The sequence below is a fragment of the Vigna unguiculata genome, chromosome 7, assembly GCF_004118075.2.
Source record: "Vigna unguiculata cultivar IT97K-499-35 chromosome 7, ASM411807v1, whole genome shotgun sequence".
Taxonomy (NCBI): Eukaryota; Viridiplantae; Streptophyta; class Magnoliopsida; order Fabales; family Fabaceae; genus Vigna; species Vigna unguiculata.
Window position 1 is genome coordinate 39,975,821 of NC_040285.1, and position 15,868 is coordinate 39,991,688.

Below are 15,868 nucleotides of genomic sequence, written 5' to 3' on the forward strand. Positions count from 1 at the left end.
TCTCTAAATTCACTCACTTTCCCCTCTACATCCTTTAAAGTAAAGGACACAAATTTTACTTTCTAATCCACTCAAATTCATTTTTATCTTTTCTCTTTCTCTCCAATCAATCTTCACAAGTGAGCACATCATTTATGTCACAGCACATGTAATAAAAAGTATTTTTAGTTGTATTAACTCTTAATTAGGTTTAAATTTTATTTAAACTATATCCTTTCACCCAAAAAGTTGGAACATAGACAATTTGGAACATAGCATAACAAAAGGATATCTTAGAGGTGTTTTTCTTCATGTAGATTGAATTGGTAATTTATCACATATATTTATTTGACAGTTTTAAAAAAAAAAGGAAGAAATTGTTTTAGGATCATAATTATAAATATATTGTAATTATATAGTCCAACACTACAATTCCATGCTTTGGTTATTGACTTAAAAGAAAATAGTACTGATTAAACGTTGTGAAACCCTACATCGAAATACTATTTCATGAGAAAAACATCTGTCAAAAAAGTCTTCGACCGCAGAGAAGCCTTTAAAAGGTTGACACCCTATAAAAAATAGGCTTAAATAGTCATTTGGTCCTATTTTTGGTCGACTTTTTTCACTTTGGTCCTACTTTTGAAAATGTTTTCAATTTGGTCCCACCTTTCGTAATTTTTTTTCAATCAACTCCTTTTCGTTAACTCCGTCTAAATCGTTAACGAAACGGTGGCCAGCGTGGTGATTTTGTGTGACGTGGATACTGTTCAGTAACGTGTCCGTTTGCACTGTGCTGACCATTTAATTGAAATTGCATATTCATTTTAGGGTTTAAGTTGGATTAAATTGGGTTTAGGATTGTTTATGTCGAATTGGGGATTTGGTGGTCGAATTGGAGATTTTTTTGTCGAAATTCTGGAATTTCGCCTTTGAGATCAATTTTTGGCATCCAATTTCGTCGCTCATCTTTGTACAATCGTTGTGGAGAGAAAAACGTGTTCATCGCGAAGGTATGTCTTGCTTTAGGGTTCAACGCGGAGGTATGTCCTGCAACACAAAAAACCCATGAAGATGAAAGTGAAACACTGAAAGTGAAAGAAACACCCAAAGTCGAACACTGGGAAACAAACCTTAAAGTTCGCACAACCCCAACATTGTTTACCCAAGTTTTTTGTAGTTCTAGCTGTGCGCACCACTGCAATGTCTCCGCAATCACAAATTGGGGGTCAGCCTGAAACCCTAGAACCACCATGGCAGGAATTGCAAGTTCGGTGAACTCAGCTATTGCAAGAAGATGAAGATGCCCCACGAGACATTCCTTTTCAGCTGAACTTTAATGGAAGACAACCACAATGAACACAAACCCTAAATTTCAATTTAAAATCTGGGCTATGACAGTGCAAACGGACATGTCACTAAACAGTATCCACGTCGCACTGTTCCGTTAACGATTTAGACGGAGTTAACGAAAAGGAGTTGATTGAAAAAAAATTACGAAAGGTATGACCAAATTGAAAACATTTTCAAAAGTATGACCAAAGTGAAAAAAGTCGACTCAAACTAGGACCAAATGACTATTTAAGCCTAAAAAATACAAAGCAAACATATTAAAGAACCATGCTATATATGTATATAGTTAGGAAGACATTTATTCATGAAAACCTTAAGTAGAGGTATTATAGTTAGAAGTATATATTCAGATATTATATATGTAGTGATTCAGAATATTTGCATATTTTATAAACATATGTAACATACCTTGTTCATGTCTAAATCGACCACCTTTTCTTGCAATGCACCAACCTCTTTGACGTTGAATTTGGTGAGTAAGGTAATGCTTGAGATGCTTGACATGGGCTGAACCACTAAATCATCCATCACCATGTAAGTTACTACCTCGTTCACAAAACCACTCTTGTCGGCTGAAATTTCAAAACTTCCAACCTTTTCACCAACAAATTGCATTACACTGTTCATAGTATTCCCACATTGGTAAGGACAGCGAGTGGTGTTATCACATGTGACGTAACCATAGTGAGTTGGGCACCTGTAGAACACATACTTGGAGGTGTCAGAAGAAGTGTCATCGATTGAAGGAAGAAGGCCTGAGATTTGTGAAGAAACGGAGGCAATTAGCTTCAACATTAGATCCTTACGCAGCTTTGGTTCCATGTAAGTTTCATCCAGATTCTTAACACTTTCATACAGATTGACTAAGGAGCCAACCATTTGATCCTTGTTCAGAATCCTTGTGGCACTACCAATGGGCAAACAGAGCAAGTAAAAGAGAAAGTCTACAACCGCTTTTGATGCTTCTACGAACAGCACCTTCTCACGCTTTGAGTCAATAATCAATTTGGAGGAAGAAGATGCCATGCTCATATATATCAGGTGTTATGCTGTATTACACGTCTTAACCTGAATGTTATTGTTGAGAGCTATATATAAACAATGAAATTCATATGTATGGTGAGTTTTGAATTTGGATCGAGAAGTACCCATTGAGTTCTTGAATCAAGGTTTTCTTTCATTGCTTATCAACTACTCCAGAAAGAAACTGAAACGGCATAAACAAAACAAATAATATCAATCAATAAAGTAGTGTGCAATGTGATCCTCTCCGTCCGTTTATATTTACAACGTGCAGTTATTTTTCGTATCTACAACGTATGAAAATTATTGGGTTAAATATGTTTTTGGTCCCTCAAGTTTCAGCGAAAATTGAAATTAGTCCCCCATCAAAACTTTTGACCAATTTAGTCCTTCATCTTTCAAAATGTGTGAATTTAGTCCTTTTAACCAAATTTTGTTAAGTTTTTTTGACGTTTCAAGCGCATTTCATGATAGTATTTAAATTATTTACACTGTTTGACACATTTTTGTTTCAATGTTAACTTAAATACTATCATGAAATGCACTTGAAACGTCAAATAAACTTAACAAAATTTGGTTAAAAGGACTAAATTCACGCATTTTGAAAGATGAAGGACTAAATTGGTATAAAGTTTTGATGAGGGACTAATTCCAAAATTCACTCAAACTTGAGGGACCAAAAACATATTTAACCCAAAATTATTTGACTTCCCTTTATTTTTTGTTTTTTTTTTTCTTTCAAGTATAACTTTAACTTTGTTTTTCACTTAGAATTAAGATTTAACTCGTAAAACGGTATCATTTTTCGATTTTATATATTATTTTAAACAAAAATAATTTTTTGATAAATATTTAATTGACAAGGTTATTAAATAGAATAATTTTTTATATTTTTATAGAGTTACAAAAATAAAATAATAAAATTTTAAAGTTTTTTTTATAAAAAATGATTGTTTGTTAAAATTTGTTAAACAAAATTTTATCAAAATATCATTTTCCTATTTCAAATTCAGCTTTCACATAGCACATCAAAATTATTAAGATTATTGAAGAAAATCACAAATTCGTATATATAATTAATTTTTCTATCTATCTATATATATATATATATATATATATATATATATATATATATATATATATATATATTGCTCGTTGTATCATTTATTCTTTAATTAAAATTAAATTAAAATTTAATGCGATTGTCAGTATCATCTAATAGTAAGTAAAAGTCTTTTTTGTTGCACTCTTTATCCTCTTGAATGAGTAGGTTTCAATCAAAATGAAAATACAATTAAGCTATAACTTAATGACATATTTTATTTTCACGCATTGTATTATTTGTATGTTCATCCAAATTCATTTAAATATAAACTTTGTTAAAACTATTATTATTATTATTATAATTATAAATAAAAAGTTAGAATTGGTTTTTAAATATTCACTATCTACCACTTCCATATGGATCCTTAACTCTTTTTATTTGTTTTATAATTAATCATTAATAGTGTGGATCAAACAGACACAAAAATTTTATTTTATAAAAAATTTAAATAACACATGGTTGGTAAGATACATTAACACCGTTGAAAAAATATGGACCAAAGCTAATAACTTAAAAGATTCAGGGGTTAAACAGTAAGTTTCGATCAGAAATTATTTTCAATTTTAAGTAATATTTATGAAAAAAAAAACATAATTTCGATCAAAATAGCTATTTTTTATCCTTTCCGTTTTCTGTTTCCACAGAATTCTACATAATTCTGTTTCTACTCCTTTCCCCTTTCAAGTTCAATAATGAGATTCACTGGAACTAAACCATTCGAATTTTTAAATAGAAATACAGAAGGACTAAATAAAATTCTTGAAATGCTTTTCTACTGTATAAATGCAATCACTACGCATTAAACGTATGTTGTGAGATAACATAAATTTATCCGTAAACTCTGTTTTGTTCTCCACATTATTCTATAAAATCCATTTGCTTATGTTGTGATCACTGTGATCTTGCATACTCTCATCTGCCAAATTTCTCACTAACACCCTACGATGCCATGTTAAATTCTAGAAATGGAAATCAACATCATACACATCAGTCATAACCATAAAACTTGCATTTGGAAACAGATAAACAGGTGAACAGGTGTTGTTTATTGAATTGGACAATAACTTACACTATGAATGCTGTCAATGAACCACAAATATCTATCATTCTCTAGATAAACATGAGTTTACTACATTCACAATAATCTAGACATGCACAGATGAATAAGTTTACTGCACCAAGCATGAGCCTGGACCATCAGGAGCAGTTCTAGCATAAAAATTTGTGACAGGAGCTGCTGCAACCCCACGTCTATTCAACAGACATCTGAAGTATTGCAACCTTTTCAGTGCTGTTACTTTAGCATGTTTTCCTGAAGTAAAATCTCTAGGACTCCACAATCGTTCTGTGGGAAACAAACAATGGTGAATACATTATGTTTCAGTACTAAAACTGAAAAAAAAGAACAAGACAAGAGAATGGTGAACAACTTTGCATTAGTAATGAAGCAAACCTGCTGCTGCTGCTGCTCGAGGCCATATTGTTTGCTGAACGTCTGATGTATCAGCTGTCTCGCCCCACATACACACTTCTCCCCCAATAACTAATTTTTTCTCTGAAGCTTTCTGAATTCCTTCAAGTGGATCAGCATCATAGACAACTTCCCAAGGTACATTTAGATGGTCAAGATACCATACACCTTGGTTACTGAAAATACACCTGAAACCTTTTGCAACAGCCTTTGGACAAACTCCAGGGCCCAACCTACAGTATTTACTTGGAATTATAATTTCTGAAACTGGGATCATCAAGTATCATATAAAAATAAAACTTTACTTAGGCAGAAATTCACCAGTTATGCACTACAGTCTGCGGACTGAGCTTAGATGGAAAAGTGTTGAAGGTTTCTTCCCTGACAAGTTAAATAGAAAAGGTCAGATCTTAAAAACATGCTAACAGTTTAAGAACATGACATGGTAAATAAATAGAAGTGATGCTTCTAAATTTCTGTAGTTTACATGCAGGCAAACTACTATTGGAATCTGAAATACTAGGGTCATCAAGGATCAATTAAGGGTATAAATGAGTTTTTATATTATGAATATAGAAATTATACCAGTTTACCGGACTCCAATTTTTTGTAAGTGCTATGTTTTGAGCCTTTAGTACAAAATATTCATAGGCATCTTCAGCAGTCATGTTCTTGTTCTGTAACCTGCATTGGAGATATAATCAAAACTGAACATTGTTCCTGTACATGCTTCACAAGTAAATAATCCCAAAAAAGTTCTGTTGATTTCTGAAGTGTGACAACTGATAGTAACTTGAATACATCAATTGTATCCCTCCTAAAATACTTTTTCTCGGACTCAGATTCGAAGAGGGGAAAAAACAGCTAGAAGTTCATATTTTCAGTTTCCATAGCATGATAACTCAATGTCTTTACTGCCCTAAGACACCAAAAATCGTCGTATATAATATAATAAATGTGTAGAATAGGTTAAGATTTGTACCATTTATTCACTGTAGAAGTATTAGTCCAGCAATCTGTCAAAATAAATTGCAATTACTTATCAATAAAACAGCTCAAAAATAATGGGCAAACCATAATAAAGTGTGCTTCTACTGTTTTTACTTTTATATCAAACTAAAATGAAAACTTTGCCTCAATAACGTATGCAGTAAAAGTGAACAATAAAGGTTGGTGCCAATTATAGACATAAAACGCCAATTTTGAGCTTTTAGGTCAAGCTGGAAGAAGAAAGACATGCACACTGACCTGTATTCACTTCATCACCACCCAAGTGAAATAGTTCAAATGGGAATATTTTTCTCATGTCTGCAAAATTTAGAAAAGGAGAATGAAAGAAAGTTATTATTTTAGATCAGATTACATACTAGGAAAATATGAGTATAACTTAGTACTGTCAAAGGGTGGTTTTGACAAACTCCATAATACTGATATTTTTGCAAGATTCAAGGTAGAATGGAAGAAGATATAAGCTCAATAAAGTGATGCAAGTTTTACAGAGACTTAACCTGTTAGAATACCAGACAGGATATCAAAAGTAAACTTCTTCGAAACATCTAGTGGCTGCTTGCAGAAGGGTGATGGCCAAAGATCAGGATATCCAACACCCCTAAACAGAAATGAAGAACAGAGAAACGCTAATTTATTTCTGCTCTACAAAATTAGTCAGTAGAAATATTAAATTTTTTGGAGCATCCAATTGAAGTCCAAATTCGTAAAATAATTGGATCAATGCCTAAATAAAACTTTTCAAAACCAGTGTCTGACGTCAACACATAGGAATCCATTCGGAGCAAACTTTCATGACACAGCTGCATCCAATCCATAGCTAGAAAACTTAAACTTTTCTTTGAAAACACAAGAATTTCTTGAAAGAAATATCTATATCAAATAGATGAAGTAAAAGAAACATAGGTTCTCATGCAGCACCATTTTCAAGACATTATTGTAAGTTTATAAATTACCAGATTATCATCAGAGGAAAAAAAAATATGAACATAACACAAACTTTTTACCATGATGCTGCATGACCAGGGACATCCACTTCCGCCATCACATTTATGCCTGTGATAAACCCAGAAGATACTCATTATCTTGCTCGGTACTGAGAAAGATGGGAGGCACAAAAGGAAAACAAAAAACCCAAAAAATATAAAATCACGACCTATAGTTCAAAATGGTCTGAATAATATGAAGCAGAAACTCGAAAAGGATTTTAAGATACGTTACCTCTCATTTTGGAAAAGCTTTACATTGAGGCAAAGCGAAACACGAAAAGAGAATACAGTATTAGTCCGGATTAGATTAAGAAAGCAAATTCAAAGATGAACTGGAAAGTAACAATTTAATAAAAAGCATAGAGCAATTGATCAACATTTCTTTAGTATGATTTTAAAGAAGTAGCCAATAAACTTTGCATGATTTAAGAAAATTAAAGATGTTACATTTGTAGGAGATGGAATAAGGTGAGTCTTACTTGACAATATCATGTGCATCCTCTATTGTGTAACGTTCCCACTCTGAGTATGAACCTTTCCACAAATTTGGATAAGAAGGCACTTCAAGAGGAAATGATTGTTCGTCTATGATGTGCCAATGCAGAACATTCTACCGTGTTCAATTTTTTTACATAAGAATTACATGAAACAAAGTAGCATCGTATGCTAGTTAAGAATTAGGATACACTTGTTTTCTTTCCAACATTCATAAACAGCGGAATGGTAAGGGAAGTAAACTTATGACTTTTAATCTTACAAGTTTAGCGTAGGACATAGCTTCAATTATCTGCTTAATTACGTTAACTGGTAAATAATGTCTTGATGTATCTGCAAAATAAATAAATAAATAACAACATAAGTATTAATAGAGCGTAAGAACATAGCACATAAACACTTGCAGAATGTAGATTGATCTTATCGGAAAAATCTTGACTCACCCAACAGAAGCCCACGGTATTGAAATCTAGGTTTATCTCGGACGGACCAAGGTACCTTGCTTATATGTACTTTTTTAGTTGTATAATCAAAAGAACACAACTGGCTGAATGTCTGGTGCATCACAGATTAAAATAGAAAAAGAAATTAAGGTTATAGGTCGTGCACAACATAACAAGTTTCAAATCGTTCAGGAAGTAGTGATTCCTGTGTGCCACAGTGCATGCTGAGAAACACAAAAAAAGCATAATTCACTTTTAATTTTCAAGTTAAACAATATAATAAAATTGAGTTTAAGCAATTTACATGCTTATGTTAGTTCATAATTTCACAGATTGAGAGTGACAGGGGCTACATTCTTTCAAACTGCTGACATCTTGCCCAATAGACACAAACAGAACAGATAAAAGACTTTGCCAATGGTATGAAGAAAACAGAAACTGAATTCTGAATTATGAAAAATGAAGATTGCACACACAATTTAATAGTTATCTAAAATAGTAAACATCTGAATTTATCCAGAAATATCAAGTAACTACAACTCCTTTCATCCCTCCGTTTCATGCTGAACAGCAAAAAGCGCAAGGCAGAAAAGGTTGGAGCTGAATTGAGTTGCAAACTCTATACATACCTCTAATCCACGCAATGCACCAAAAACAGTATTTGCCTACACAAGAAAAAATAAAAAATTAGATGACTAATGGTCATCCACAGATTACTCTGAGATTAAATAAATATATAACACATTGCAATATATCTGTTTCTGTCCAATAAACATAAGAAATGAAGCACAACACCACAAGAGTCTTTATCAATCATCTTGTTACCCTAATAACAAAAGACTTCAATCAATCAGTGTTTTCCAATGAATTCCAATTGCTGGTTTATGGCATTTTAGTATGGTGCGGACGAATTGGTTGACTAGTCCATGACGCAGAAAATGATGCCATTAAACTAAGAAATACACACATAAACGGGAAATACTTTATATAGTATTCAGGAAGGGAAAGGGACAGCATAACCTTCAGATTTAAAGTACACAGTAACACAATCTCATTGAATATTCGAATCGAATAACAAATAGTGATGTAAAAAAACAAACCACACCTCAATTGTGACCCCCCCAGAACCAGAAAGCTGATGGGCTCCTGAAACGAACAAATTGTAGCTTTCATCCACTCCAAGTTGAAGCTGCAACATGAGTTCCCAATCTCAAAAACCAAACTTGACGAAGACCCAGAAAGGAAAAAAAAATTAAAAAAAAAAAAGAAAAAAGAAAAGAAGACCACCTCCTCACTGTTGGAATGAACAGTGATGCTCAATTTGTTAACATCGTAGGCAGGCCTCAGTGTTCTGAGGAAACTGAACCTGTCACCATGCTTGAACAGGATCCCTTTGTATCTCTCAAAAGCCTCTCGAACAATGTTAAAGGCAGCACCATTGCCAGAGAGGGAGAGAGCAGGGTCAAGAGAAAGAGTCTCATTGCCGAAGCTGAATTTTTCAGGCAGAGGCCAAATGAAGGGAAGAAACCTCTCGGGATGCGGGATTCTCGCCCCGAGAGCTTGAGAAACAAAGAATGCACAACAAACGAGGAACAACGTTGGAACAGCACTCGACGACGATGACGACGATGATGATGTGGGTATGCTCAACAACCCCATGGCTCTGGTAGGACTTTGAGGAATTGTTGGGCTTTGAAGCGCTGAGAGAGAAAAGCATTAAAGAGAACGTGAATGTAACAAACATGATTATTGGAGTATTTAAGATTAAGAAAAATTCGAGAAATCTGACGCTGTAAGAAACAGACATATGCAGGTAAGGTAAGAATCATTAAATGTACACAACAGACAACATAATAGTCTATTTCACCATTTTAAGGCACTCACACACACTTTGTGTGAGATTCCTTTACGTTACATAATGGCGAAGACAATTTCACTTTTAGTGCATAGATAAAATATATAATTATGCACTCCACCAAGTTGCTTCACTGTCATGTTATCCTAACTTTTACATCTCTTTGTTTATGTCAAACCATTTTTTTTTTCTCTTCTTCCTAGCCATGTGAAATAAAGTATAGTTAATTCTACATACGAAGCATATTGTGTGTGAAAGAGCATGACGTGCATACCATAATGTTTTGAATACATAGTCTAATCCTCTGTTCTAAACAATTGAAAATGGCAGCGAGCAAAAAGAGAGAAAGGAAAAAAACGGTAGAATGTGTTTCCTCTTCCATTTGTAGGTTTCAGAAATGAAGGAATGATGCAAAACTACACCAAACTCACAGGATTTTTACCATCCAAAATGGATGGTAAGAACACGGAAAACTGTTTTATAAAATAAAATGACTAATGTGTCCTTATTTAGTAATAATAATTAGAGACAAATTTATAGTAAGTTACAAGAATTTTAATTGGATGCGTCATTCACTTATTCCCATGAACTCTCCCCCATGTTCCAACTTGAAGTATAAAAATCAGTGATAACTAATTAACATTTACACTCTAAGAACTATATATATATATATATATATATATATATATATATATATATATATATATATATATGTCCGTCTCCACTGACAATACAATATATCATATCAAAAATGCATTACCAACAAAAAAAAAATCATACTAGAATACAAATGTATTAATATACAGGATTTATGAGTATTATGAGTGTATTAAATGTAAAAAAAAAAAACAAAACATACTAAAATACAAATGTATTAATATACAGGGTATTATGAGTGTATTAAATGACAATTATTAGGGTATTATGACTCTATTTGGATTCAATTTACTGTCAAAACTAAGTTCCAAATATAATTTATTATTGTTTTAAATTTGATCCAAATTTTTAAAAGGATAATAAAATTTAGAAGAATGATTTACAGAAAGACTCGGGCAATGTGATAAGAAAAGTTTGATAATAATGTTTTAATATATATACTGCAAAGCAAAATTACGTTTTTTCTTTTCAATTAACAAATATATTTACTATATAAAAATTAAATTCTGAACATAGAAATTTTTTTATTATTAGTATTAAAGAAATAATTTTGGTATTTATTATCACTTAATTTAGATCAACTGTATTTAAAAACTTTACGTAAACAGTACATAAGTTCGGCTTTTAACTTGCATTCTTACAATCACATAATTTAAGATAATAAAAATATAATAATTTTTAATTAGGTACTAAAAATAAAAATAAAATTTATAAATAATTTAGGAGAAAAATATGTTTTTAATTTCTAAACTTTAATTTAAATTTAAAAATGTCCATAATAATTAATGTTTAGTCTCTACATTTTCAAAATTATTATTTTTAATTCTTATTTTTAGACTACGTAAAATATAACAAATGACGTGTCACGTATTATTTAAATTTTTTTATAAAATAAAAGTTAGCATTGGATAAATTGACTTTTTCACAAACATTGAAAAAAATTTGTTTTCGGTTCTTAAGGTGTGACATATGCTTTCACTTTTTAAGTTAGTTAATTATATACTATTAGTAATTATACATATATTGTGCGACGTATATTCCATATTTTGATTTATGAAAATGTTTTTTAAATTTATATCACAATTATCTATTATAATATATAAAACAATTTTTCTCATTTGAGTTACTAATTTCATTTTCATTTTATCCATAATTATATTTTTATATATAACAATATTTAATTAACTAATGTGCATATTTCACATTCCAATTATGTCTTTAATTTATTTCAAAATTAAAAAATTAATAACATTTATAACCATATATAAAGAAAACCTCTCCATTCAGTATAGACATTTTATATTTTATTTTACCTTTAAATATATCTTAAAACTAAAAGAAGAGAAATTTTCTCAATTAAAAAGAGCAATTATATACGTTCATCTAGAATGTCAATGGGTTGGGTAGGTACGTTTAGTAGTTTCTCCGTATCTTATTCGGTTGATAAATATTTGTCATGTAACTGTATTCATATATGTGCGGGTACCCGCATATTTTTTTAATATCTATGGATATCCACAAGTATTTGCGGATATTTACAAAAGAAAAATTTAATATTTAACAACATATTTTAACCATAAATTTAAATAAAAATATAATGCAAAAAATTCATAAATTTCAAAACAAATGCAGATAATTTATTTAAATAGTGTTGAACGACAATTTATAAAGAAATTGATGTTTTTTAAAACCAATTAATAAAAAATAATTCATTCAAACTCGATGTTTTAATATTTTAATTATGTTTTGTTGTTTAATTTAAAGTAGAATATAGTGGATACGAATATCCACATATACAGATATTATGATACACATACCTATCTATTAACATACGAGTATCAAAAATATTCATACCCATTATTTACATATATCAATTTCTTACCCGTATTGAATTTGACCTGCGTGTAAAAATTTTATTGACATTTCAACGTCCGCAAATTACTCATATATTTTAACAATACAATATAATATAAACAAACTATCTGGTGATTTTTCTTTTACTACGATGCAAACCAACTCCTTTCGTTCGTTAATAAATATTTTTAATGATTTTATTTTTGGTGGTAAATGACTGAGAAAATATAAAAAATATCAAATATAGTTGTACTTTTTAAATATGAATGTGAGATTAAAATTCTTCGTTGTTTTAAACTTTAATATATTTTCATTTATAAACTTTAAAAATAAATTACATTAATCTTTTTACATGGTAAAATATGTTTTATACGAAAATGTAGTGTAACACAATTTAAATATCAGCTAAAAACACGATTTGATATGTCAAAATAATTTAAAATAATTGAATTAAAAAAATTACATATTAATTTTTAAATTTTGAGAATTGTCATTAAGATTTTCCTCAAAGTTTTAAATGCAAAATAAATTTCAATTCTGGATCGAATTTTAGGTCTGAAAGTATGTTTAATCTCTTGAAAAATATATATAATAATTACTTATTTCAATAAGTGATTTCTTAACTACTTGTAATTTAAAAATGTGATATGAAAATTTCTTTTAAGAGTGGTTTACCTAGGTTTGATTGAGATAAAATTTGTTTATTCTTGTATTTTGCACTTTAATACAATTTTCATTACTCAATAGATTTGTAAGAAATTTAGAGTTTAACTATCTGCCCTAACTAACTTTTCATACATCTTAATTTTTTAAAATATTCAATATTGGTCACACAAAAAAAGTTATTTTCTGGAATAAAATAAAACTGTGCCTAATAAACTTTTATAGTATCATAATTGAGATTGGGTAATCCGTGAACACAATCACATAGCTTTTAGATTTCATGACATCACATTCACATTTGGTAAACCAAAGTTGTTGTTGATAATGATACATATCTGTTTGGAAAAAAAGAAAACATTCTGATCACATGTTATTAACTAATTCAATTGATTATAAGAATTTATTTGAGCAGATGTGGTTTTAGAAAATTTTGATTTTTTTTAAAAAGAAAATTACGAAAAGGAAAAATAAATAAATAAAATTAGGTAGGTATAATTTTAACTCTTTTTTTTTCTGAATAATGGAAAATAGTATTTGGTATATAAAACTTCCCTTCAATTATAAAAATAAACAATAAATATTATATTTATCAAAATGTATAAATTAAAATCATATATACTAAATGTAATCTTTCTATTGAAAAATAAAAAATTGAAATTATACTTATATAATACGACCTTTTTAAAGTAAAATCATATATTTTAAATATAATTTAACTTGTTCTATATTTTTTTATATTATATCTATTCATAAAACAGATTTTGTGACTTGATATTATTCATCTACTATTTTTTTTTTCTTGAAATAGGAATAAAATATCTCCTTTCGGTGGTTTAATCTCTACCGTTCAAAATTTTCCGACATTTTCTCCTTTTGATAGGTCAATAATTGAAGACCAAATGGATGGTGGCCCGTGAACTCTTTTCAGTTTCCTTAATATTGGTTAATATTGTTATAATTGAAATTGAATGGGCCAACACAAAATTTATTTTTTAATGATTTTTCTTTTTCTAAATCCCAAAATTAGGTCTTCAGAATTTATTTTAAGAATGTCAATTATTGTATTGTGAGGAACACCCTACTTAATAAAATAGTATAAATAAGTGAAATAGTATAAAAATGATAAAATGGCTTGTTCTCTTTTTTTTATTAGTTTAATTTAATTATTTTAACATGTTTATATATTTTAAGAAAATGAGAAAATTAAATATTTAAAAATAATATAATTCAATATATTACTGAAAATATTACAATTTTGAAAGTCAGTACAACAAAGTTGTGAAAAGGCTTCATTTTTCATGAGAATATTTACTAAAATATACCACTCACACTTAGGAGAAATAAAGTGAAATGAATAGTATTTACTTGAGGAGAAGTTTGAGAAGGTGAAGAATAGGAAAAAAATGTAAGTTGTTTATTTAGAAAGAAAAAAAAATAGAGATAATTTTGATATCATTCAATTAAAAACATTAGTATATTATTGTTAACAATTATTTATGATTATATTGTATTTCTTATTAAAATTTGAAAAAGGGAGAAATAACACATGTATTTATACAATGATTTATTGTTATTTTTCTCAATTAAATATTAGGTGACAAAATAAGAATATAATAAAACATAATGCAATCATAAATGTTCAAAAAACATTGAAATAAAAATAATTGAAATGAGTGTTTGAGAATGACGTGTAATCATTAACACACGGCAATAATGAAGAGGATATTTTTGAAAAGAGTTTAAGAAGAGGCATGTAGATTTATCAGCAACAAAATCAAAAAGATCTTTTGTCTTCACACATGAATATTTTTTTCAAATGCATGCTTTACTCCAAACTAAAGCTATTTTACTTTCTTTGTCCTGTATTTTTTAAATTTTCAATCTTAAAGTGGAGACACTTTGTTATTTTCTTATGACAGATTAAAATAGTGAACCTTTTACACTAGTATTCTAATGTTCATACAATATCGATTATTTTTAATTCAAAGTTGTTGAATAGGTTAACCACCCTTCGATCTTATAGAACCAACCAAATTGCAATACTTTTATTATTTCTTGTTGAATATTTTAATCTATGTTTTTTTAACTAATATTTAAAATAACAAACTTTTGCATGTGACATCATTTATTTTGTAATGGAGATCAAATGGAATGGGTCATAATTAATTTGTAACATCTGGAGTTACGTCCTGACTAATAACTATAATATTTGATAAAAAAAAAATGATATTATGACTACTAAATCTTGACAACTTCCTTTTACAACATGATGTGTCATATTCTGATTGGTTTTGTTGGAATATTAAGAATGAGAAAATGGAGAAATAAAGAACCATTTAGAAGATATCACCTAAGGTTGTAAAAAAAAATTGTTAAAATTTAGTAGTCAAAAAATCATTTTTCTTGATCAAATAATAAACTTTTGATCAAATGGTAAATACTCTATCATCCGACAAACAAAAAAGTATAATTATACGTCTCCATCTCACAAATACTGGAATACCCATCTCTCAATATAATGAAGTTGACACAAAATTTTAATATCTAAAATTAAAAAACAAAAATTGCAAATGCAAACGAATAGTTTACTGTGTAGCCATTCACGTGATACATTCAACTTTAATTTGTTTATATTTACTTTATAAGATTGATGTGGTCCTTAGAAGCAAATTTTAAACTGATTCAATTCTACAAAATTAAAATTAATTTATAAAATAAAATTTATATTCCATTTATATATTATAAAATTATTTTAACTTTAATCGACGTTTAATTTTGAACCGTGATTCCAAACTGTGACTTTCGAGAGCCACTACAAAACATGCTATAATATAATAGCTATTAATAGAAAAAGAGAAAAGTTCAAAAAAAGAGAATCTTGGAGCTAACGTGGGAAGAAAACTTAGATATTTCGTTACGCCTTAATTGGTGGAAAAAAAAAAAAAAGAAACCACACCTTTTATCTCGAAGAAA

The 15,868-nt window shown here is 29.4% G+C and overlaps 2 protein-coding genes across 4 annotated transcripts; both read right to left on the bottom strand.

Moving 5' to 3' along the window:
• Positions 1–1,004: 1,004 nt before the first annotated feature.
• On the bottom strand, positions 1,005–2,358 carry LOC114191451. The gene is made up of 3 exons (XM_028080623.1): positions 1,741–2,358; positions 1,113–1,300; positions 1,005–1,029 (listed from the first exon to the last, which is right to left on the bottom strand). Exons 1-3 carry the CDS (start codon positions 2,356–2,358, stop codon positions 1,005–1,007), a joined length of 831 nt encoding a protein of 276 aa, XP_027936424.1.
• Positions 2,359–4,451: 2,093 nt separating this feature from the next.
• LOC114192397 (beta-hexosaminidase 1-like) lies at positions 4,452–10,029 on the bottom strand. Of its 3 annotated transcripts, none has more exons than XM_028082107.1 (16): positions 9,996–10,029; positions 9,154–9,566; positions 8,972–9,055; positions 8,496–8,531; positions 7,867–7,978; positions 7,686–7,756; positions 7,408–7,538; positions 7,161–7,177; positions 6,947–6,995; positions 6,440–6,540; positions 6,180–6,239; positions 5,914–5,947; positions 5,517–5,615; positions 5,253–5,312; positions 4,914–5,164; positions 4,452–4,805 (listed from the first exon to the last, which is right to left on the bottom strand). In XM_028082107.1, exons 1-16 carry the CDS (start codon positions 10,012–10,014, stop codon positions 4,630–4,632), a joined length of 1,713 nt encoding a protein of 570 aa, XP_027937908.1. In that variant the 5' UTR covers positions 10,015–10,029; the 3' UTR covers positions 4,452–4,629. The 3 variants fall into 3 exon arrangements, with proteins under 3 accessions (XP_027937908.1, XP_027937909.1, XP_027937907.1); XM_028082108.1 differs by lacking the exon at positions 9,996–10,029 and adding an exon at positions 9,755–9,770; XM_028082106.1 differs by lacking the exon at positions 9,996–10,029 and adding an exon at positions 9,656–9,717.
• Positions 10,030–15,868: the final 5,839 nt, after the last annotated feature.

Bases quoted from the DNA above. Each gene is read 5' to 3' on its own strand.
- LOC114192397 (XM_028082106.1), bottom strand. From the start codon at position 9,695: ATGATTCTTACCTTACCTGCATATGTCTGTTTCTTACAGC. The intron at 7,979-8,495 runs GTATGTATAGAG...GTGATGCACCAG, and splicing joins GTGCATTGCGTGGATTAGAG to ACATTCAGCCAGTTGTGTTC. The intron at 7,539-7,685 runs GTAAGATTAAAA...TGAACACGGTAG, and splicing joins CTATGTCCTACGCTAAACTT to AATGTTCTGCATTGGCACAT.
- LOC114191451 (XM_028080623.1), bottom strand. From the start codon at position 2,358: ATGGCATCTTCTTCCTCCAAATTGATTATTGACTCAAAGCGTGAGAAG. The intron at 1,301-1,740 runs GTATGTTACATA...TCAGCTGAAAAG, and splicing joins TCGATTTAGACATGAACAAG to GAATGTCTCGTGGGGCATCT. The intron at 1,030-1,112 runs GTTTGTTTCCCA...TTTGTGTTGCAG, and splicing joins GGGGTTGTGCGAACTTTAAG to GACATACCTCCGCGTTGAAC.